Below are 25,722 nucleotides of genomic sequence, written 5' to 3'. Positions count from 1 at the left end.
TGTATCTTTTCGTCTATCTATCTATTTACATATATACATATATATATACATGCTTAGTACAATAAGTGCTTTTGGTATGATGTACAATTAACACATTTTGAAAGACCCGCCATATATTTGGCGCCCCAGCCATCATTGGACATAACTTATCCAATCAGAAGAAAGGACTGAGTTATAGATGATTCTCAACCAATCACAGATGCTCTTGCAAAGGGTCTGGGGGCCCGGCGTCCCCCGATAGAAACCAACATGGCGGAGGTGAAGTTTGATCAATTCTTGTTGATATTGTTATTTTTAGCAGAAACTGTGTATTAATCCGGAAAAATTATCAGATAAATTATATTCCAGCCTCTGTTGAAATTGATAAAGAGGGTGGAGGGATAACAGTACCTTAGATGTGATGAAAGGAAATCAGTAGGTGGCTTTGTTTACACTGGGTCGAGGTGGGGGGGACGTGACCAGTGCGGCACGTTTTGAAGGGATCAAGTGAATTATTACCCTAAAAGACCAAACCGGCTGTACATGGCCTGCCAATCACTGCACAAAGTATTCAACAATCGTTTACCACCGGAGAGTCCCAGAAATAGGTAATTGGAAGATCGAAATAAGTAATGATAAGTGAATGACGATTGACTGGGCGTGCTGGCTCTTGATTTCTTATCATTCCGAGTGATTAAGACCATAGAGGAAGGTAAACCTATGTCATATATAAACCAAGTATAATACGAAGGTTCAGGAGCAGGAATAAACCACTCTCAATGTTAATAATAAAGTGTAAAGTGGTTAAAGTGTGATAAAAAGTGTTGTGGTCGTGACGTTATGAGGATCAAGTGTGACAAGTGGAGGACGACGTCACTCACTACCACCTCCACCTCCTACTCCATCATCTCTACCTATACTTATTATATATATTTACAAACTTGGGTTATAAATCTAAGATAAATCATTTATTTTAAGAGAAATTACTCGAGATATTTATTTTTTTAATTTTTCTGTGGGTAAATTTTAACTCATTTGGGGATTTTTTTTATTTTTTTATTTTTATTTTTCATTCCTCTGGGTTTATTGGTTTATCTAATTGACAATTTTTTCCAAAGATAGATTATATAAGATGATGATAGATGAATATATTAAATTACTGTACTTACTTGAAGGAAAACTTACCCTGATATGAGTTTTGAAATTTTTCCTATTTATATGGACCATTAAAAAGTCTCTGGTTTAAGCTCATTGTGGGATTTACAGCATATATTGGGTACAGAATTTAACCTTTGTCAGTTAGTCAATATTAATTTATTTTTATTATTTTATGAATATTTATGGCTTAAAATAAAATTATAATTAGTAAAGGATGTAATATTTAACTCTTCATTATTAAAAAAAAGTGTAGAAATAGTAAATCACATGAAGATTCTGCCTCCCTTGCCTTACCCCAGCTTATTTTACCTGATGATTAAACACCTTGATGCTATCTTTGGGGGGGGTTAGGTTAGGTTAGAATTAGGGTGGTTAACTTTAGGTGAAATAAGCAATGAAGTATACTGTATGGTAAATTGGGGAATGAAATATAGTTTTTTATCATTATTATTTTTCGAGGGAAAAAATGCATAATGTATAATGAGAAGGGTTTGCTTTTAATAATGCATAGAATAAAACAGATGGAATAAGGAAAAAATGGCTGAATTTAGGTAAAGGTTTGTTTCATTGTTTTTATGGCGATTTTACTACAGGATTTATTTTAATGCTAACAATGTGAATAAGAGAGAAAGCAAAGGAAAAACAGAAAAACTTTGTCATCACGTGAAGAATCTCGATCACAGTTTATTTCACCTGATGTGATTAACCAACCTAATGTTATTTAGGAAGATGAGCTTAGGTTAGGATACCATCAAAGTGGTTAGGTTAGGTTAGGATGCCACTTTAAAATGGTTAATCTCCCTAGCTCTTCAAAAAGGGGTGTTTAGGAGCAATTATGGTAAGTGTAGGGAAATTACAAGTTACTACCATCATCAACACCTATACAGACAGTTCTGTAGGAAGGGCTTACCTTTATTCTTTATGTTTTACCAGACTGAGTTCTGTAGGACTTTACTATGCTCATTCTTGAGATGTGTTGGTTAGAGTATGGTGGAAGGAGTCTGAGCATGGTTGAAGTAGGTGTGGTGAGTATGGTTGGAGTAACAAGGTATGCTTGAAGTGGGTATGGTAGTGTGTGGTGGACTGTGGGTGTGGTGAGTATGGTGAAGAGGTGGTGGCATGGTGAGGTGGTGGTGAGTATGGTTGAAGTAGGTGGTGAGTGGCTTGGTGGTGAGAAGTGAGCATGGTTGAAGGCGGGTGTGGGCGAGCTATGGCTGAAGCAGGTGTGGTGGGAGTATGGTTGAATGTGTTGGTATGGTGAGCCTGGGTGCATGGTTGAAGTAGGTGTGGTGAGTTGAAGTAGGTGTGGTGAGTAGTGGTGAGTATGGTTGTGGTGAGTATGGTGAAGTAGGTGTGGTATATGGTGGGTATGGTTGGGGAGTTGTGGTGAGGTGTTGGAAGTGAGGTGGTGAGCATGGTTAAGTGGGTGTGGTGAGCATGGTTGAAGCAGGGTGGTGAGCATGGTTGAGTAGGTGTGAGGGCTGTGGGAAGTAAGGTGGTGAATGGTGGTTAGGTGTGGTGAGTATGGTTGAAGTAGGTGTGGTGGGTATGGTTGAAGTAGGTGGGGTGGCTGAAGCAGGTGTGGTGAGTATGGTTGAAGCAGGTTGTAGGTGGTGAGCAGAGTATGGTGTGGAGGTGTGGTGAGTATGGTTGAAGTAGGTGTGAGTATGGTTAAGCTTAGGTGTGGTGAGTATGGCAGGTGGTGGTACAGTAGGTGTGGTGAGTGTGGTGAAGTGGTGTGTGGTGAGTGGTGTGGTGGTGAGTATGGTTGGAAGCAGGTGTGGGGAGTATGGATTTGAAGAGGTGTGGTGAGTATGGTTGAAGTAGGTGTGGTGAGTATGGTTGAAGTAGGTGTGGTGAGTATGGTTGAAGTAGGTGTGGTGAGTATGGTTGAAGTAGGTGTGGTGAGTATGGTTGAAGTAGGTGTGGTGAGTATGGTTGAAGTAGGTGTGGTGAGTATGGTGGAAGTAGGTGTGGTGAGTATGGTTGAAGTAGGTGTGGTGAGTATGGTTGAAGTAGGTGTGGTGTGTATGGTTGAAGTAGGTGTGGTGAGTATGGTTGAAGTAGGTGTGGGTATGGTGGAATAGGTGTGAGTATGGTGTAAGCAGGTGTGAAGAGAAGGGAATTGTCTGCTACTTTGGCATGATGCAATAGTACAACACACACCTGATTCAGTTTTTATTCACTAATATGACCTCTTTTGTAAATAATTTTTGATCCAGTGTAGATTAGGTTTTGAGGGACCCACTCTTATGCTCATTAGTGGATTCATCATGGTGCAATCTGAGTGGTGGTGAGGTTCAATTTACACCAATCTGGGTCAAACATTGCTGTGATTCTTGTTTGGGGAGTTGGCTTGTATAAAGCCACCTGTAGGTTTTGCTGCATACTTTTTCCTGGTGTGAAATTGTGGAGGTTAGGCACCCCAGCATATTTCACCTGATGATGCAACACCCCCAATCCTATTTTGCAGAGGGTTAGGTTAGGATTGGTTAGAATAAAGGTTAGGTTAACTTAGCATAAAGGTTAGGTTATGTTTGTGTAAAGGTTAGGTTAAAGGTAAGCTTATGTCGAGAATAAAGATTAGATTAGGTTAGGGCCTTGATCATTGGTTATCTAAACGTGTGTTATTTAGTGGGAACAGTGAGGCATGTGAATATCTCTTTCCTCCAAATAAAGTACTTGGGTTCATACAAAGGAGTGTTAGTTACAAGACTAGCGAGGTCATCCTAAAACTGTATCTTGCTCTTGTGAGACCACACCTGGATTACGCAGTTCAGTTCTGGTCACCGTATTACAGAATGGATATAGAATCATTGGAAAGAATTCAGAGGAGAATGACAAGACTAATCCCGGGCATTAGGAACCTTGAGTATAGAGACAGGTTAAAGCACCTTAATTTGCACTCCCTCGAGAGACGTAGAGCGAGGGGCGACCTGATAGAGGTGTATAAGCGGAAGTCAGGGCTGAACAAAGGGTACATTACAAAGGTACTCAAACTATACAACCAGGAGCGAACTCGTAACAATGGTTTTAAATTAGACAAATTTAGATTTAGGTGTGAAATAGGTAAACACTGGTTTGGAAACAGAGTTGTGGATGAATGGAACAAGTTGCCAAATATCATCATTAACTCGAATACGCTGAATAGCTTCAAACATAGGTTGGATGCTTATATGAGCAATAGGGGTTGGGTGTAAACGGGACTGCCCAGTATGGGCCAATAGGCCCGCTGCAGTTTCCTCCATTCTTATGTTCTTTTGTTCTTATAAATCTGGGTCAGTATTTTCTATTCTCGGCATTTTTTTTTTTTTTTTTTTTTAACATAAGAGTGTAATTTAAAAAAAAGTAGTTACTGTGTTCTGCTGTTTGGGAAATACAAGACATGTTGCAATATAATCAGACTTAAACAAGATTATCTAAAGATATGTAATCACCTCCCAGATAAAATTAGTCACTGATAATATTTTGGGGTTTAAAAGTAATCTACCGGTACAGTATTCAATACATTGTTGCAGTTATACAGTTACAGTTAGGAAGTACAATATAGGTCATCTGGTCATGTTAAATTTAAGATCCAACTGTGCTTCCAGAGTACTGTAATGCATTATGCTACTATGGTCACCAAATTTCCAATGAATAAACAAATAATGGCTCAGAGTACTGTACTGTATACTGTAGTCACAAATGCATCTGGAAGCTAATTTTATATTACTCAAACTAATCTTTGAGTGCGTACTGTTATAACATTGGGAAATTCAGTGTGTGCAGTGGTCTCACCTTAGCATTAATCCAACAGTGTGATGAAACAAAAGAAAGTAAGATTACTTGAAACCTCTGTAAGATTTGGTACTAGATGGACTACAGTGACTCCTTAAGTGGACAATAATGTACTACTATATTATTATTATTTTTATAATTATTAAAAGAACGCACAAACTAATACGACATGACGTGTTGTGTTTCAGCAGCAGAAAGAGAGTACAGGGACCGCCGGCAGTGAAAGTGATGCAGGCGATGGAGAATTTGAACCGACGGCGGAAATGCTAGTCGATGATTACGACGATGAGAGAACATTAGACGAGGAGGAGGATATGGAAGAAGGCACAGACCGCGAGGAAGAGATCGATAACCTAGAGAAGGTGGGTGGCGTTGATGAACCGCAGAAGGTGAGGGGATCTTTTATTCGCTGGTTAGACGGTATCTGGGTCAAATTTATGTCACTTCTGTTTTGGGCAGAATTAACTGTATGATAAGAGAAACATGTCTTCCTTGGTGCAGTACCTTACCTTAAGTTACTCTCTCTGGTACTACACTGTTTGTTGTACCATTGTAATGCATCATCTTCATAGAAATTGGCCAGTGCATTTTTTTCTTTTTCTTTAATTAATCTTACAAATTTTTGGCCCATGATACTATATGATTCACTGTAAGTGTGTGATTTGTATGGTGGTGACTTGAGTTAGAATACATACAGTACGAGAAGTAATTTGTATAGCTGTGTAATGTGTGTGTGCGTGCACGTGCATTGTTTACTGTGTTTATAAAGTAAAGCTCAACAAAATCACTTCAGTGTACAGTATTTAGATAGCAAGGTTGGTGATTTTTTAAATTTAAATCAGATTTATTTGAAAATTTTTCCACATTCCAAATACTGTACATATACCGGTTATGTAACAAGTAAAAAAAAGATCCCTTTTATTACTATAAGTTCCTGTATCAGACTACTGTATTGTCTTTGCTGTTTAAACAGCTAAGTCATCTTCAAGGTTGGATTAGAATTGTGAAGTTGTGTAAAACTACAAATCTGGCTGTGAGAACCTACTGTACAGTACATCATTGCTCTTGTGGTTTTCTTCATTTATTGAATTGTTTCTCTCTATTCCCATAAGAGAGTACTGTATATTTTTAGGCATATTCATTTATTCACATACAGTACAGGTTACAGTATACATTACATTATCTTGACGAATATAAGCTGCACTTCTTTCCTAAGAAATGGTGGCAAACTGGAGGTGTGGCTTACTATCAGATACAAATTTTAGTACAGTAATGCCTCAAAACTACCTGTAAGTACTGTACAGTATAGGTATCCTTTATTTACTCTACTGATGAAAATCAGTGATTTAAATCAACCAACCCTGTTATGTAGAGTGCAGAGTCCAAGGAGAATCCATTCTTTTTGTAACAGACAAGCAATAAAGTTTGTAGCAACTAACTAAACCATCATGTGGCTCTACCAGCTTTGGGGTACAGGATGGTTTAATACTAAAACCTTGTACAGTAACTGTAACATTGGTTTCAGTGTGTTGTGGAGTTGGGAATGTATCTTGATAGCTACGATTTTAGTCCTACAATAATCCCTTGTATACGCTGTGATAAAATATAGTATTATGATTTTGCAGATTCTGTATACAGTACAGTACAGTAATTAACAGGAGAATCATACAGATGGGGGACTGATCTGTGACAATACTTTTTGTTGGCAGAACCTGTAGCCCAGCAGCCTTTGAGAGAGGGCTGCTTGTACAGGTTTTCAGTGGTCATATATTCCCCATAACAAGAGCTTCTGGGGGAGGGAAAGAAAATTAGCATATTTAATTGGGTTAATAAGTCTACTGTATTTACATTATGGGGGGGGTTATTCTGATGGAAAATTGGATGTCAGGATCAAACCTCCATTTACATCCTACAAATGAGTAAACAAGAAAGATGGTAAAACTTGTGGTTACCTGTCTACTGAATACCATGTTATTTTTATTAGATAAAGATAATAATGACTTTATTTTGGGGGTGATGAAGCCATGGTTAGGATTTTGCCGAACCAGTGACTAAATATCTTAGAACCGTAAGTTTCGATGATGATGATATTAATAGTGAACTTACTCCATGGTTTAAAAGTGTGCTGTTGAATATTATTATTTTTTTAATATTTGCACTAAGTGTTTGATATAGGTATACAGTAGTGTTGGATATGTAATAGGTAGTGGCACATCCATATTTTTTCATCTAAGTAACAAGACTGTGCTGGTGTTACCCTCTCTCCTGTTATTACCAATCCATTTTTATCAAACATTGAATTTAGTGATATAATGTTTTTCTATATCACATGTTTATCTGATATTCAGTATATAGTAGAATATTTAGGTACATATTAATGAATAGTTTTACTTATTTTAATGGAAGTTATTGCTTTAGTGTGTGTGTGGGAATTATTCAGTATTATATGGTGAAAGGTAACAGTAACTGACTCATTATTATCTTTTATTTTTAATACTGACTCTTAACCCTTTAACTTGTAGACCTTGATTAAAAAGCAACGTCTTGCCCCAGGAACAGGACATGCCCATTGCACAGCTGCTGGCTATGTATAGAGGATACCCACCCGAGGAGGGGGAAGGAGAGGTGGAGGAGCAAGCTAATGGAGAGGGGGAGACTAACCAGAATGAGAATGAAAACAGTAACGGGGAAGTGATCGAGAATGAAGCAGAGGTCGAGAACGAGACAGAGGAGCAGGAGGAACCCGAAGTCATATCATCGAGATCTTCCACCTCCGAGGAAAATGTAAATAATCACGAAAAGGTTGGTGGTCGTGGGGCGGTTCTGTAAAATGCTTATTGTCATGTGTATCTGTGGTGTGTGGGGGGATGAATGAGAATTGTTTTGGGGAAGTTGATTATTTCTTACTTTTATTTATTTATTTTATTTTATCTATTTATTTTTTAAGTCTCTGATAATGGTAGAGGAATGTGAGTGAAGCATCAACAGTAAAGATAGTCATTCAAGTCATAGTACTTCCTCTTGACACACACACACACACACACACACACACACACACACACACACACACAACTACTACTACTACTACAACTTTGCTGTCACTCGGAATTGAGTATGATGATCATCCAGCTATGATACAATGATATGAGTTATTAAGGGTGTCACCTTCATTGGTGAGTTTTAAGGTTACTAAAGAGACTGATACGGGACCGGCAGAGTCGATAACAGAAGTTGCACATGTGGGGGGCTACTTCTAGTGCCGGAGGGGCGGTGGCAGTGTCTTTCCAGCGTTGGGCTAACTTGAAAGTATTGACACCTTGTGTGATGATCCCCCAAGTGTTATGATGTGGGGTAATCGTCTCCCAGGTGAGGGGGGTTGTTTTGGCACTTTTTCAGGTTTGTCTTAAGACTATCCTTATACAGTGGGGTATGCTATAACGAACGTAATTGGTTCCAGAACCTCGTTCGTTATAGGATTAATCCGTTCCAGGCCCCCAAATACAACCGCTTAACACTGAAAAAATTCTGTGGAAAATGTAAAAAATACGGTACTTTATCTTACCTTAGTGTTATTCAGCATGCAGGTACCCCTAAACACTGGCACATCACTATCACTTCCACTGGGAGTCTTGGCTTTAAGGTCCTCAAACAATTGTTTAGCCTTCTCACAAATTATAGCTTCACTAATGTTACCACCTGCCATTTCTTTCTCCTTTATCCACACTAGAGTAAATTTTCCATCTCTTCAATCACATTACACCTTGCTTTGCTAAGTCTAAAGATTCCCTTAGCCACTTGCACAGTTTTTAACTCCTCTTTATTCTTCAAAATCGTACATATAGTCGATTTAGCCATCCCATATTCATCACTAAGTTTCGCAATGCTTCTTCCATTCTCACGTTTCTTTATAATTTCTTTCTTAGTTTCAAGGGTTATTAGCTTTCTCACTCGCTTTGGACGACTCATTGTTACAATTGTATACTTGTATAACAAAATAGTTATACAAATAACACGAATTTCCACATCAAAAGACGAAATTTCAACAATAACAGTGGTGCACTGGCTACACAATGAGACAAAGATGGCGCCTGACGCTCTTGTTGTGGGTCGCGGTACAACAATATTCATGCGCCAGGCGAAATAGTCCGGTATTCATCCGCGTTCGTTGTAGGAGTTGCGTTCGTTATAGCATTCTCAATTTTATAGATAAAACCGTTCGTTATAGGAATATTCGTAGTAGGATCCGTTCGTTATAGCATACCCCACTGTACCTTTTCAGATGCGTTACGTTTACTATTCGTCAGGTGACTGTAAAGTAGCTGCTTTGGCAGTCTACTGTCGTCCATGTGGGTAACATGGCCAGTCCAGCATAGTAGTTCATGGGTAATGGTAGCCTCGATGCTCCAATAGTTGATGTCAGCAAGAATACTGGCATTTGTTCTCTTGTCTTCCCAGCGAACTCAGAGGATGGAACGTAAACTACGTTGGTGAAAGTTTTCTAGTGCCTTGATATGCTTTCTGTATGTGACCCATGTCTTGCTGCCATATAACAGGGTGGGGAGGACCACTGCTCGATATACAGCACATGTAACTTCGTAGATAATTTCATCTCCCTAGAGCTGAAGACACAGTTTTAGAGTCTGCACATCTGATCCGATGCTGAATTTCTTTCTCAATGTCTGCGGTGGTGGACAGGTGGGAGCCAAGATACCAAAAGTGGGTAACATTAGTGAGGGTAGTACCGTTAAGCTGGATGGATGCTGAACCAAGGCTGTCTGAGGTCATTCTGGCCGAAGTATATGCATCTGAATCTCCTGCTTCAGTGAGGTCATCTGCATACTGAAGCTCAGTAATGGAGGCTGTCGACACCTTTTTTCCTGCCTGGAATCGTCTTAAGTTGAAAAGACCCTTCATCTGGTACCCGATGTCCACCCCGCTGGCTAAATTGGCTCTGGCACAAGTAAGGAAGGCAGCCAAGAAAATGGAAAAGAATTGGTGCCAGTATACACCCTTGTTTAACCCATTTGGATGGGGAATGACTCAGACTGGGTGCCATTGTGCAGGACACTGCCGTTTATGCCATCGTGGAGTTGTCTCACAATGGTGATGAATTTTGGTGGGCAGCCAAAACGGCTGAGGGTCCACCAGGGGGCTTCCCTGTTGACCAAGTCGTACGTCTTGGTTAGGTCGATGAACGCCATATACAGGTCACGACGCTGTTCTCTGCACTTTTCCTGTATCTGACGGGCAGCAAAGATTATGTCAGTGGTGCCACGTGATGATCTAAAGTCACATTAAGATTCTGGAAGGAAGTTTTCCGCCTTAGGAAGAAGTCTGTTTAGGAGGACTCTGGCGATATTCTTGCCAGCTATAGAGAGCAGCAAGATCCCACGGTAGTTGCCACAGTCTGACCGGTCTCACTTGTTCTTATAAATATTGACAATGCAGGCATCTTTAAAAACTTGGGGGATTTCCTTTTTTTCCCATATATTCTCCAAGAGAGGGTGGAGATGGCTGGCAAGTAGAGGTCCTCCTGCTTTATACACCTCGGCTGGGATTCCATCAGGCCCTGAGGCCTTGTTATTTTTCATCTGTTTGATGGCAGTAGCTACCTCATCCAGGGATGGAAAATAGCTGAGGTGGGTCAGTTCTGGATGCTGAGGGACCTGCTGGGTAGTCAGGACATCCACATCAGTGTTTCGTTTAAGCAGTGAATGGTAGTGCTCTTTCCAACGCTGTAGGAGGCCTTCATCATCTTTAATTGTGTAATTACCGTCGGTTGAGCGGAGGAGAGCTGCGGCACGAGTGATTGGGCCATAAAATGTTTTATTTGAATTGAAAAATTCGCGAATCTTGTACTGATCTGCAAATTTTTGTGATTCACATTTTTTATTTATTTTTTATTTTTTATATCATATTCGCCACTTATGAGCTTACTAGCCATTTGGGCGCTCTATCCAGTGTTAGTACAGGAGGAAACCAGGGACCGGGAAACCTTTGGTGTTTGGTTAGGTGACACTGGATAACACCCTTCTCACGTGTGTCTGGGCCGAGGCTCGAACCTTGACATATTGGGGAGAGTTATGTACGCTACTGCTGTACCACCAACACCCCTTTATTTTTAAACCAGTCGTTCTTTAGATTGCAAAGTTGCCGCTGGGCTGCCGCTTTCTTCTTGCGGAAGGTATCAGCTTTGGTCCTAGACTGAGGGTTGTTCTGCCAGTCAGTTAAAGCGGCACGTTTATCATCGACGAGTGCATTGATTGCCGGGTCATTTTCATCAAACCAATCCTGGTGTATTCTTTCAATCTGGCCGAGGGTCTCTGCAGGTTTTTGTCATGACAGTGTCGAGAATATCCCATTCGGCACTGGGATTTGGGTTGTTTATCAGCCCGTGTTCGAGCTGCTCTCTGAAAGCATGTGCTACTGCTGGATCCTTCAGATGCTAAATGTTAAAACCTCTTCTGGAAACTTGCTGCCTTCACCGTTTTGGGGCGACCTGAAGTGAGAGCTTGGCTCTGACAAGCCGATGATCATTGTCACTGTGGTCTGAGCCATGCATGGAACGGGTGATGAGGACATCTCGGCGATCTCTTTCTCTAACAATGATGTAGTCAATGAGATGCCAGTGTTTGGATCGTGGGTGTTGCCACGAACCATTGAACTTGTCGGCCTGCCTAAACAAGGTACAGTGATCCCTCGGTTAACGAGATTTCGGTTGACGATTTACCTTCCATAAGATTCTTAACTTCGGTTAACGAGCAATCCTTCGATTAACGAGTTTTTTACGAGCCGACTTCAACATGTTTTCGCTTGCATTTGGCGGTCCACCAGCTGTAGTATTAGTCCGCCAATACAGTAATTGGTTTTAGGGCTTAAATTCCTTACTATTTTAGTAAATATCAAGAAGTTTATACTATTCAATAATTTTAAAAGTTTAATATTAACTTTTTTAGTCATTTTAACAATTATTGAACATAATTGAAGGTAAAGAAACTAGTTTCTGGCGTGCCATCCAGCCTGTTAGCACACCAGACAGGCGTTAGTCTCCCTCTGTTTTCAGTGGAGGTAACATCTTGCTTGAGACTCTTCAACTAAACGCTTTTTTCTGTGTTTCCAAGCAAATTATTGGTCATTTTGAAATTTTTTTTACATATTGACAATATATAATGCAGTGCAGTGTTGATTTAAAGAAAATAATCTTGAATTACACCAAGAGAACTAAAATTTTATGGGTGAAATGGTGCCATGGGGTGACTTCTCTTCCACCCCATTGCCTTCTCTTCTCCCTTCTCCTCCACCCCCATTCTAATTCCCATCATCATCATCCAGGAGCCTTCTACATACACACCTCAAAGTAAGTGTACTTTTCTACCTTTTTTGTTGAATTTAGGCAATTTTCGGTGAGCTGGAACCAACTACCCAAAAACCCATTGAAACAATGGTTTCGGTAAACGAGTTTTTCAGTTAACGAGCAACCTGCTGGAACGGATTGTGCTCGTTAACCGAGGGACCACTGTATTGGTGATAGTGAGGTTGTGTGCAGCACACTTGCTGAGGAGGACGAGGGCATTGGGATTACACTTGCCTAGTCCATTTCTCCCTATGGTTCCCTGCCAAATGTTAGCATCTCTGGCATTAAAGTCACCAAGGAGCACAACCTTATCTTCTCTGGGGATAGAGGTTAGCACTCTGTCGAGGTCAGCATAAAAAAACCTCTTGATGTCATCCTCTGCAATCAGTTTTGGGGCGTATGCACTTATGAAAAAGGCATGATGTGAGTGATTCAATGGGACTCGGAGCGTCATGAGGCACTTGTTGATGCCAATAGGCATTTCAGTTAGCCTGTGTAGGATGCATTGGCGGATGGCAAAACCAACTCCATGAATGCAGTTTCTCTCCGCAGCAGGCTTACCCTTCTAGAAGAAGGTATAGCCAAACCCCTGCTCTGTGAGTTGACCCTCTTCTGGGAGCTGGGACTCACTGGTGGCTGCCATGTCGATGTTATAGCTAGCCAGCTCTTTTGCCACAAGGCAAGTACTTCTTTCTGGACGCTCATTTATGCTAGTATCCAGAAGGGTCCTGACATTCCATGCATCGACCACAAGAGGTTGTATACATAGTCTGTTTTTGTTTGGATATGTGATTTTGTTTGTGTTTTCGACTGCATAAGGATGACCTTACTGGGTGCTGTTGCCCAGTCAGGTTGGTTTTTTAGGCAGGTTATGTTTAGGAAACCCTTTCTAGCCTCCTCCCTATGTGGGGTGAGTAGAGTGTCACCTCGAAAGGGCTGCTCAGTCGCACAGACAGGACCGGATTGCACTGCTGCCTAGATCCCAGTGCATAAACGATCATCTTATTTGTGCCGCCCATATGCAGAGTTGTGTCTAGAGACTCCCGCCAGTCATCTCTGCCCGTACCCGTCATCATAAGACTTTTGGGGTACAGGGGTTTTGATGATGATGAGCTGGATGATGGCTGCGTGAGTTGATTTATGTGGTGAGGCAGGAGCGCAGGTTGCAACAACACGTCTTGGCTCTCCCTTTTCCTGATCCAGTGGTGCAAGTGTTACAACGACCGGGAGAGAGAGAGTTGCAATGGACTGCCGATAGCCCAGTTTGTTGGGTTTCACCTTAGTTGCCTGTCTATCAGGCATTGCCTTCATCCGCCGGTGTAGTCGTTGGGTTCCCATGGTGGTCACCTCTACCACCTACACCATCGTTGGGGTCTTGTTGGAGCTCTGTACTCATGTGTGCCTGATGCGGGGTGCCACCGCAGATTTTTCGTTTGGGGTTTACTCCTGTAACCTTATACCTACCAAGGTTAATCCGCAAACACACACCTCCAACCCCGCCCCCCACTCATACCTACACCCCCCACACACACACCTACACCCCCCACACACACCCCTACACCCCCCACACACTTACACCGCACACACACCTACACCGCACACACACCTACACACACACCTTCAACTAGCATGCAGTAAATACAAAGTGAATCCCCAAACCACCGCATTGATTACACCCATCCCGTGTATATCTCTCTCTTGTGCATGTTAGGTAAGGTAAGTAGGCAGAATAGGTAGGTAGAAGACTAATTTTATTATGTATACTTGGTAATCATAAAGCCAGCCTTTCGAATCACCCACCAGTCATTAGCCCCCAGTATGTCACCAGTCCTCTTCCTTACCCACCAGTCATCAACACCCAGTAACTGTCACCAGTCCTCTTCCTTACCCACCAGTCATCAACACCCAGTAACAGTCACCAGTCCTCTTCCTAACCCACCAGTCATCAGCCCCCAGTAACAGTCACCAGTCCTCTTCCTAACCCACCAGTCATCAACACCCAGTAACAGTCACCAGTCCTCTTCCTTACCCACCAGTCATCAGCCCCCAGTAACAGTCACCAGTCCTCTTCCTTACCCACCAGTCATCAGTCCCCAGTAAGTAACCAGTCCTCTTCCTTACCCACCAGTCATCAGTCCCCAGTAAGTAACCAGTCCTCTTCCTTACCCACCAGTCATCAGTCCCTAGTAAGTAACCAGTCCTCTTCCTTACCCACCAGTCATCAACACCCAGTCACACACACACGTTTTTAGTTGCTCATCAATATACCTATGCACACCATCACTCCCAGAGAAAGGTTAACGATTAATAATGACTCTTACTTTCCAGGAAATAAAACCAGATGTAAAGCCCGAGAGAAAACGGAGAGAAAAGACGTCAGAATTGGCCCAACTCTATGCAGACATGGATACCAACGGCGACACTCCGACCCCATCGTCTTCGCGTTCTCTGAGATGTGAGTGTGGCGAGACGTATTGAGGCGATTACTGGGTTTACCTATCAGTTTTATCGGCCGTTAATGCCTGGGTCATCATTACGGCCTCTAGCAAAGTTCATCGTTATCTGGGGAGTTGTTTCGACCCGGGGTATTTGTCGGTGCTGTCTTCAGTGTCTTCCTCTCGTCCCTGGGTGGTTAATCAAAGGAAGAGAGTAACTCCTCTTTCTTTCTTTCTCTACTGATACTTTTTCTATTATATACATGAGTGAAGATCAAATCACATTCTTATACAGTAAAGCCTTGATTCCGCTGTTGTCTGTTTTGAGATGTCATAATGAACGAATTTAGACGATAGACCACACAGGATGGAGAACTGCTTTCAGGTAATCATGACTTGCTTGCGTCAACTTGGGAAAATGGACGTAAAAACATAAAATAATGGCATTGATGTTCAGTGCCTCAATATGATGAAGTATTTAGTAGTGCAGTGTGGGAAAGAGGAGCAGTTATTATCCTATCTACACTAAAATGAGAAGAGGAAGTATTGAAGGCACCTTTGGTTTGAGAATTTTAAATAGAAGTGTTTTGGAGGGTGAAAAAAATTTGCGTACTAGTTATTGATTTTGAAAACGGGATTTGATAATGTAAACTATAATAAATTAAATATCATGATTATACTGTAGATGTGGCAGCTTGAGTGCCATTTGTTTCACCTTTGTATCAGGTTATTTTTGTAATGTGATGTTAGTGTCATCAGCCTACTGTGAAGGGTAGAATCTCCTCTGATCAAAGTTAATTTAGTTCCGTTCTTTTTAGAAATATTCAACCTGCCTTTTCTTAACTAATTTTGTTTTAAATTTATTGCAGGTCACAAACCTCTAGGAATCCTGTCAACGGGCAGCTCGCGACAACAGAGTGAAGATGAAGAGGAGGAAGAAGGGGATTATTCTGGGGAGGAGGAGGACTGGCATAAAACTATTATGATCGGTTCGTCCTACCAGGCACAGGTACCCGAGGGTCTACAAGCGTACGGTGCAACGCCGCCTTATGAGAATGAAGATAAACTCTTGTGGGAGCCTGGCAAATTAAGCCCTAAACAGGTAGATTGACGACCCTTCACAAGACCTAACATGATCTCTCATTATGTGGTGTCAGTGTTTTGTTAATTTTATTTTTTCTTCTTCGCTCCAGTAAGTAATGTATTTTCATGTGTTGTGTTTAATTCTGCGGTTGTCAGGGCTGTATACATGTATATTTCATTTCTGTTTTAAAGGTAGAGGAGTACCTACGGGCACTAAGTCATCCCCCGCCTGGTTCTCAAGGTGTTGCTGCCATCCCCCTCGGAAAGCACGTCAGAGATGATGAACAGGTGGGCGTGATATCTGTCCTTGGTGTAGCAGTACCCATACATGCCACTAATACAGACTCTAGTTAAGTTACCTTGCAGGGTGGCTCTCTCTCCCAAGCTCATAACCACACCTCACTCACACCTTCACACATTCCTTTACCATCCTTGCACCTCATTCTTGGTCACAATAATCTTCGTCTATTTTCGTTTTATGATCAAACTGCCTGTGAACCATTCTCTTTGGTTTTCCAGCTTCCAACGATCTCTGTCCTACATCTTTCTCCCACCTCCTCTTCATTTTTTCCTTCCGCTCTGCTCTTGTAGGCATTCACCCAAGGTACACTTTTATTGTTCCTTTAAACTGATCTCATTCTTGTTCAGTTCCTACTCTCTTTCACCTACCTGTACATGTATGTGTGTTCACTTTGTCTCAATCATCTAGTTTAATCTTTCATTTTCATTCTCTCTCTTCTCTGCTCATCGTCTTTTTATCAATTTCTCACTGGATTGAATAATTCACCCTCAGCCTCAAACCTACCCAACCGGTATAGATTACGCATCTGGAGTAAGGGACAGACATTTGCCGCATTTCCCCTTGTAGCGCAATTGGCATCAGTAAGACAACACTTCCTCCCATTCACTAATCCTCTTCTCTCTGTTTTATCCCACCTTCTTGTGTACATTTAGAAATCTTTTGCTATTGTATTTTATTGTGTATTTTCTCCACTCATCATCTTTCTTTCAGTACATGGTGGTATTTGTCTCTCTCCCCCTTCATCTATTTTCTTATTATCAAGTCTTGTGTTATGTCCCCATCATTATCACTCACTCTCTCTTTTCTCGTTTCCTGTTTTATTACTATGTGTTCACTTAATCCCACCTTTCACTTTCAGCTTTTAATATAAACTATTATAATCTGGGATTGACCTTCATTATGTTCTGTTACATGACTACATTTCATCAGTAAACAGTGCTATCAAGACCTCCCTCCTCTCTTCATCTTTCTGATAGTCTTGACTTTCCTCCCTCTGCACGTCCTCCCCACTTCACCTCTCTCTTTATTTACACAGAACAAGAGTATCCAGGTTCCTTGCATCCACTCTCACCATTGTTTCTGTCACTGATTACATCCATATACTCTCAGACACCCTATTTTTATTTGGTCTTTTTTCTTTTTAGTTACTGAATAGAAGAAAGTGGGGTAACCTGCCCCACTACCCTGGAGTAGGAAGGGGGGTGGGGGAGTGCATCAAGCCTCAAGCAGGTGCAAGTTTGTTGAATAATGATACGGGATGCAAATGTAAGGTGAGTCAGCTGCTGTTTGCAGATGACGCTGCTCTAAATAGTGATTTGGAAGAAAAGCTACCTTGCCAGAGGAGGCAAAACTGGACTTGTACTGAACTTTATTAAGTTGCCTATCTTATATGGGTGCAAAGTGTGATCTCTGGATGCCAAAGGAGTGATGAGATGAAAAACAACTGAAATGGTTTTCTTGAGAGTAAGATGTTTGATAAATAAGATGCATACAGAGAATAAGAAAATAAGGAAATATATTAAAAAGTTGTATTGAACCGGTATTGCATGACGGTCTTCACAGGTGGTTTGGCATGTTGAGAGAAGAGAAAGAATGGTGGATAAAAGTGTACATAATTTACTGTAAAAAAACAATTATGGTAAATGAGACGGAGGGGAAGACATAATGATTGAAGGATGTACTGTACAAATTGTGAGGAAGAAACATCAAGTAAATAGCAGTGTGTGTGTTTGAATTCCTGGAGACATTTGAGTAAAGGCTGATGCTGTCTTGTGTGACATGATGAAGGTAGACCAGATTTCTTGCAGCTTTTATATACAGTCTCTCCTCGACTTACGACAACCCGGACATACGACAGCCATGGTCGTATAAAATATTTTTCACATTACTTTTTTTTCCGAGTCCCAACGTTAGTGATCACGCTGTGTACTGACGAAATTTTCGTTTGTAATTCCCTTTAAAGTGGCTGGCAAGCGTAAAAGTGAGAGTTCTCGTGGTGCTGAGAAGAAAAAGAGACACCCATTTTAGAATTTCTATGTATTAATTTCGCCTTTTTGACTTACGACCAATTCGAATTACAACTGGGTTCCGTCCCGACGACCAGTCGCAAGTCGAAAAGGCGAAAATAATACATAGAAATTCTAAAATGAAATACAGTACAGTAAAGGTCATCAATAATGAAAATTGAATAAAGTGTTGCTGTGCACTTACCTTTAATGTAGTCAGCTAAATGCACACGGGGGGCCTTAATATAATTTTTAATTAAGCATGGAGACTACATTAATTGGATGAAGCAGAGGAGGAGACAGGGCTGGGTAGGTCATGAAGTTTGCTTTCTTCAGACAGGCTAACATACTTGCTTGTTGAAGGTATTGGATCATTTTTAGGGAGTGAAGAGGCAGCAGTGGTGGGGCGTGAGGAGACAGCAGTGGGGGACTTCTTAAAAAATATGTCCAATTTAGAATGCACAGTTTGCCTTTTCTTTTCATTGTAAATCTCCCTGTAGCAAGCAAGTGCATCTTGGATCAGTCTGTCAACTTTTGCAAAACGTTAAACATTTTGATCCATTTCTTCACACATTTGCATCCCCTTATTAATAGTCCCAACCAAATGTCGGGACTCGAAAATACGTAATGTGAAAAATATTTTATACGACCATGGCCGTCATATGTCCGGGTTGTCATAAGTCGAATATGTCGTAAGTCGAGGAGAGACTGTGTGTATATATATATATATATATATATATATATATATATATATATATATATATATATATATCCTACAGCTGTGAGAATAAGTGAATTGCATCAACAAACGAAGGAAAGATTTATGTGTGTGCTTCCTCTTGATTCTGACAAGCTTGCATTACTGCTCCCCCACCACCACTCCCTGCCAAAGAAAGGACAATTAATGAAAATCTATTGTATAATACAGTATAGTGAACCCATAATAGAGATACTAGATTAGGTTCCCCAAGGGTCTTACTTTCAGAATTGAGAAACCAATGGCATGGTTAGATGAGAACCCACTTCAGTATTATTATTACATTATTATTATTATTATTATTATTATTATTATTATTATTATTATTACATGTATTATTATTATAATTGCCCTGCCACAATTTCCAAACCCTGACTGGAGAATGTGGTTTGTCGCAGATTGACGTTCTCTGTGAATCATTAGCAGCTTGCTCCTTACTCAGTCATAAAGAATGGGGACTTTAGGCATCAGTCCCCCTTCCCATTTATATACATTTATTTAATTATATTCTGTATTTAATTGTATTTTGTCAATGGTGATTTTCATGTAAAGTACCTGATGATTTATATATTTTATTCATTTATGTATTTTTCCTCTCTCCCCAACAGGCTTTGTATCTATTACTTCAATGTGGGTATAATGTAGAAGAAGCTTTACGTAGACACCGTATGAACCCTACTCCGCTGGCCTCCACTATGACACTATGGTCGGAAGAGGAGTGTAGAAATTTTGAAAACGGTCTTAAAACTTACGGCAAAGATTTCCACCTCATACAACAAAATAAGGTGTGTGTGTGTATGTGTATGCGTGTCTGTGTGTTTGATTTCTCTCTGTGGTCTCTTCTCTTCTCTCGGTGATGATGACAGTGATTTAAAACTTCAATATGTGTACAATAAACTATATCATTAAAGTAATGGTTACAGTAAACCCTCTCAATAGTGGATATTCTCAATAAAAGAATCCTCCCAATAATGGACTGTAGTACTTACAAGAATTAGTCTGGTATTAGATGGTGTTGACTGTAATGTACTGTAAGGCTTTGTACTCATGTACTGTACTGAATGTGTATAGTTCATGGGTCTTTAATACACTAACAGGTTCGAACGAGATCGGTGGGAGAGTTAGTACAGTTTTATTATCTCTGGAAGAAGACGGAAAGACACGACCTCTTCGCGACAAAAACCAGAATTGAGAAGAAAAAATACATAGTTCATCCTGGCACTACGTAAGTTTCCATCTCATTAAGTCTCTTTACTGCACGTCCTACAATATACAGTAGTAATCATTTAGGGTTCTAAGAGGGTGTGTGAGTGTGTGTGTGTGTGTGTGTACATGCTAATACGGGTTCTCTTGACATGATAACTGTAACATTATCTGTCATGAATTATCTGTAGTTAAAGAGTTGGAAATTAAGTTAAAAATCCATACGCTCTTAATTTACATTATATAGTACTATCACTGATCCTTTTCTGAAGCTTCAAGTAATTAAAGTAATATGTAGGGTTTGTTGTTACTCTCTACACTGAGGGTTGGAGGTTTAATGATTAGTAATTGTTTTTAATAGGTCATTATAATACACACTTTATTTTTTGTAATTTTAAGGATCGCTACAGTGATACAGCTTTATATGTGAGTGTAGTGATTATTTGTGGGTGTTGCAGTGACTACATGGACCGGTTCCTAGATGAGGGAGAGGGAGGTGGCCACATGCCGTGGCGTGACAACCGCTCGTCGTCCCCCAGTCTTCACGCTCTGTTGTATGGGCGTCCTCCTGGAAGCACCGCCGGAGCATCTGGAGGTGGGGTAGAAATCTCTGCACCTGCAAGCATTGCTCAACCTACTCAGCCCAGCTCTACAACAGAAGCCACTGGAGGGAGTAATAACAAAGACAGCGAGGCTTCAGTTACTTATTCTGGACTAAACCAGATGGAAGACTTAGCCCGCCATTTGGACCCAGACTCTATTGAGTCCCTGGCCAAGATGACTTCTCCGAACACTTCTGTATCAATTGCCAGAACTGGGAAGAGAACCAGTAGTCCTCATCCTATGGATGTGGATTTATCTATATCACGTTCCTCGTTGCTAACCTCACAGACAATGAGTGTAGAGGCTAAAAGTGTAGCAATGGCAGAAACTGTTGCACAGTGAAATATACTGTATGCCTTTTTTAATGTGTATGAGTGGTGTGGTGGTTGTGAAAAGTGCAAGTGTTCGTTACCAGTGTTGCTGCCTGATAATGTAACCAAGAGGACACCCAAAGTCTGCCTTTTTGTAATATTAATGATCCAAGAACACTTATTACAATCAGCTTGCTGAATTTTATACAGCCTCTGTGTGAGTGTTTGGATCTATAACTTTCAGTGAAATTATCAAAGAAAATCTTAGATTTTGGCCATCAAAGTTGTGTCAGAAATTCTAGAAAAATAACACAACTGTACAACATGGGAATTATTTTCATTTATGTGAGTTAACATTATTGTATATTTATATATTTCTTCCTTAAAAAAAGTGCCACATAAATACTGTACACACATTGCATACATATTGTACAGTGGTTAATACCATACAGGTTAGCCAGTCAATTCCTACATCATCTTTGGGATTTCATATTCATTCATCATTATTAGACACATCATTCAAAATTATAGTTCCCAACACACACTCACACACATACACACACATACTGTACACATGTACTAACACACTCGAATACATACACTCACTCTTAAACACTCAATCACTCATGCTCTCATACACTCAATCACTCAATTTTAATGTAAATTAACACCTTATTGTATATTTATATATTCCATGTTAAAAAAAGTGCCACAAACACATGTAACATAGATTCATGTTGTTCACTGAGTCTCTGTCTATGTCTTTGGGAGTTCATACTCACTCACTCAGAATATCATTAGGCTCTTCATATTTGAGGCTATTTCACAACACACCCACACACACACATACATTCACCCACCCATTCACCCACCCATTCATTCACTCAGTCACTGTCATCTGTCTGTCTGTCTGTCTGTCTGTCTGTGTGTCCAGAAAATGAAAATTGTTTTAAATTTCAAGTCCCAAAGTCTAGTCTGATGAAAGCGATGTTGGAGATGTTACCTATGTTGAGTGCTGAACCCTCTTCCTCCTTCTCTTCTTCCCCCCACCCCCAACCATGAAAAATTTACCCAATATTAACCAACACTTCATTTCTTCCTCTAGATATCAATTTCAAAAAGGGAGATTGTCTTAATAGAAGAGGGTTAGTTCAATAAACAGTCTTGTATTCTGTAAAGGGAACGGTTACATTATAAGATTACTCATGGCTTCTAACGTTCTTTATGGCGTCGATGCTGGTAGTCATTAGAATGGGTATTGAAATTAAAAGTCTATTTATATTTTTACTGAAAGGTTACACTTACGGTAGACTCAGATGTTTAGGTGCCACTATACAAATAATGTTGGTTATGCCACCCCAGGAAGGTTGATGACAACCTTCTCAGGGTAGAATTATATATTTATTTGATTTTAATTTTTTTTTGTTAATCTCATGAATCTAGATCTACTCAATGAACAAGTTATTTATTTATATGCTGATAACACACGTAGGGAAAAAGACAACACGAAATACCCAAGCACTTGGGAACTTTGTGTTTTTCTTTTCTTTTTACCTGTGTGGTTATCAGCATATACATACATACAGTACATGGATCACATGCACCTACAGTGATTTATTTGCATATTTATTTGTTTCCTCACAGTATTTTTTTTTCCCCACCAGACAGGTCGTGTGTGTGCTGGTACAGAATCCTTTAATGCTAGAGTACCATAGCTACACTGGTACTGTATTAGAGACTACATACCTGAGCTAGCAACATGTATTTTTAGTGTGGGGCTCTTACTCTGTTGTGTTGTTTTACAGGTTGGATCCACATTGGAATACCCGATATGGTCAACACTGGAGTGATCCTCTATTCTGAGGTTTGGCAATGCCTTTAGTCAGGCTGGCAAGGATTTCTGTACTGATTTGTTTTGAAATTCATTAGCTTTCAAGAACCACTTTAGTTAATGGACTGTGTACATTATTGTCACGTATGCATGTCTTTGTACAAATAATTATAGTAGAGAGTCGACTAACTACAGCTACTTGCTCCAACAGGGTTATGAGGTAACCATCTTTAGGTCAGTTCTTGTTAAGTAAGTTTGGTGTCTGAGGTTTTGGAGTTTTGAAATCAAAGTTCTTCTGAGAGGAATTCGTAAGACATGTATTAAGGAAAGTTATTATGCCCCATCACCATAGGCTGAGGGGCATAGTGTAATGGTTTGCACTTGAGCTTGTGTACATCTGTCTGTCCGGGACTCAATACACATTATCTGAAGATGGATGGATATTAATCAAACTTACAACACACACACACACTACAATAGAAATTTCTACATGTGAGTAATTTTGAGGGGAGTCAGGGTCACAAAGGCATGTGTACTCCGATGCTGCTAGATGTTCATGTACACAATATCTGTAGGCTGGTTGGAGGAACATTGATCATATTAGTACCAGAGAAATTATATACAGAGTTCCTTACCTGTTTGATTTTTTAAGGTCAGCCCACCCCTGTCTGCTAAAGTGCTAGTTACTAAATGCTTCTGTGCCAGATATACAGATACTGGAAAACTTAATGATTGGATTTTTACCAAACATGTACTGCGGATTCTATTCTGTATTACACTTGACTAGTTTTTTATGGAGGTTGGGTCAAAAGCCAAAGTCACTGTTTAATGGTTATTGGTCTTGTGTTCCCAGCCGAGCAGATGGGGCATGCAGTATTTCCTTGTCCCCTACCTGTGTGCATGTCCGTCCTGATCTTGTGTACCAAAGAAGTTTTTAGGATGAGAGACTTCACTTATATGTCAGTGATGCATCAGTAACACTTGCAACGAGAGTCTTTTAGGCCACTCGTGTACCTCCAGAATTAACACTTATGTCAATGGCAGTTTTGTATGGTATAACTTGTTGAAAATCCCATAAAGAATGAATTTGCCATCCATTTGGGTTGAAGAAACTGAAAGTGAAGATATACTGTAGTAGTAGTGGTTTGGGAGTCTTGTTGAGTGCTGTTGATATTTTAAAGCAAATATATCCCCTCTACACATCTCTTGAGGGGCCAATTTTATGTAATTTTAAACACTTTCATTATCCCATCAGACTCATTGAGTTAGCATGTTTACGTCGAGTGTGGCACGAGCCAATGGAGGCACTCCCGTGTTAGTGTTACGGAGAATCCTGTGAGTGGAATCGTTTATCCTGGAACCTCTTTATCTTGTACCACTGATTGTTGTTACAGTGCCAAGTTCTCTCCCTAATTAGTTGATTGAGTTCAAGGGGTTAAATTCACAGTCATGTATACTAAAATATTTATCATGTCTCCTCTTAACATCCTATCCATTCGGGGAGTTGGTCTGTTCTTTGTTACTTTGTTATGACCTTCCTTGTCCAGGATGAATGGATATTGACCTTATGCCCATTGCCAAGCTGATGGGCATATTGGTTCACTCCTTTCCGTGCCTCCATCCATTGTTCTGATCTGGTGTACACAATGTCTCATGATTGGGTGAAGGAATGGTTACTAAACTGTAACTACTATACATGTAAAGTTCTACACCTGATTTATTGTTGGAGGTCAGGAGGGGTCAAAGCTTAAGGTCATGTATACTAAAATGCTAAAAGTGTAATTGTTTTAAATGTTCTTTAATGACCTGACTAGATTTTTAAGCTCTTGTAAGTTTTTACACAAATAATTATTCCTCAGTTTTTTGGGGAGTAATTGGACATTTTTTGTGGTCAGCGAGTATTTGTATATGTTTTACAAAGAGAATTACTGTTTTATTTAGATATATGTTGGTCAGTGACTTTGATTAGGTTATAAACACAAGAAAAATAATGTACACAGATGCATATTGTAGTATAATTTAAACAGAATTTCCGAGAAAGTAGTGAGTCGTATGCAAGGTTGTCCACAGGGAAGAGAATTACACTACACCACCCACTTAAGGTACTGAATAAAGGAACATGTATGTAAACGTTTGCTGTTGAAGACGTTGGACATTCAGAGAGAGAAAATTTTTGGTGCTTTTATGGAATTTTAGGAAATATATGATAAAGTATTTTGGAATATTATGTGTATGAGTTTTAGTTCTTTATTCTGTGCGGAGAAGACTATTTTATATTGTCCATGGTATTAGGATGAGAATTGTTCCTGTGTAGTAGTACAGGGTGGTGAGTGTGTCTGTGTGTGTGTCTGTCTGTCTGATGTTTGGTTATGTAAGCTTGCCAAAATTTTTGACAGTTATGGGAATGGTTTATGGATGGCTGGTGCCAAAGATACAAGTTAAGTGATTCTGAGGTCAGGTAATTTCATATTAGGATAGGGGAAGCTGTTAGTTATTATTTTGACCCACTGAATCAGAAGAGGAATTAGGTAAAATGCAAATGGGGAAAAAGTCCTTCAGTAGGGTAATGTTTGTCTCGTGAGAAAATGTTGAATAAAATGGTCAGGCGTTCACCAAATAAAATATTTAAAGCAGTGTCCCCGTAGTGAAAGGTTTAATGAGTTTAGTTATTTATGTGCAGTGGAAAAGGCTAGGTATTTCTTGCTAGTATGTTGTGCAGGAAGAGAAGTATAGGCAGTATTGAGGACTAAGAAATGGAAAGATTCTGTGATATATATAGAGTTACAGTAATTCCTAGCATATCATAGTATACTGTACTGTATGTACAGTAAACTCTCATGTATAGAGAGAATCTATTGCCTTGGTTAATATTGCCATAATAGGTGAATGTAAAACTGCCCCCCCCCCCTTATACACACACA

At 40.1% G+C, this 25,722-nt stretch overlaps 1 protein-coding gene across 10 annotated transcripts; it reads left to right on the top strand.

Annotated features, from left to right (window-relative positions):
• Positions 1 to 205: 205 nt before the first annotated feature.
• Positions 206 to 25,722, top strand: LOC121866014 (mesoderm induction early response protein 1-like). Of its 10 annotated transcripts, XR_006088870.1 has the most exons (11): positions 206 to 258; positions 5,109 to 5,306; positions 7,471 to 7,719; positions 14,600 to 14,726; positions 15,576 to 15,808; positions 15,982 to 16,077; positions 17,236 to 17,361; positions 19,462 to 19,638; positions 19,951 to 20,078; positions 20,515 to 21,315; positions 22,776 to 25,722. XR_006088870.1 is itself a non-coding variant. In XM_042365589.1 (10 exons), the coding sequence occupies exons 1-10, from the start codon at positions 250 to 252 to the stop codon at positions 20,999 to 21,001; spliced, it is 1,797 nt and encodes a 598-aa protein (XP_042221523.1). In that variant the 5' UTR covers positions 206 to 249; the 3' UTR covers positions 21,002 to 25,722. The 10 variants fall into 10 exon arrangements, 9 of the variants coding, with proteins under 9 accessions (XP_042221523.1, XP_042221522.1, XP_042221520.1 ...); XM_042365589.1 differs by having other exon boundaries at positions 5,109 to 5,279; positions 7,477 to 7,719; positions 20,515 to 25,722; XM_042365588.1 differs by having other exon boundaries at positions 5,109 to 5,279; positions 20,515 to 25,722.

This window comes from Homarus americanus, unplaced genomic scaffold (genome assembly GCF_018991925.1).
Source record: "Homarus americanus isolate GMGI-L3 unplaced genomic scaffold, GMGI_Hamer_2.0 scaffold9729, whole genome shotgun sequence".
In the NCBI taxonomy this organism is placed as follows: domain Eukaryota; kingdom Metazoa; phylum Arthropoda; class Malacostraca; order Decapoda; family Nephropidae; genus Homarus; species Homarus americanus.
This window is presented reverse-complemented; position numbering and strand designations above follow the sequence as displayed.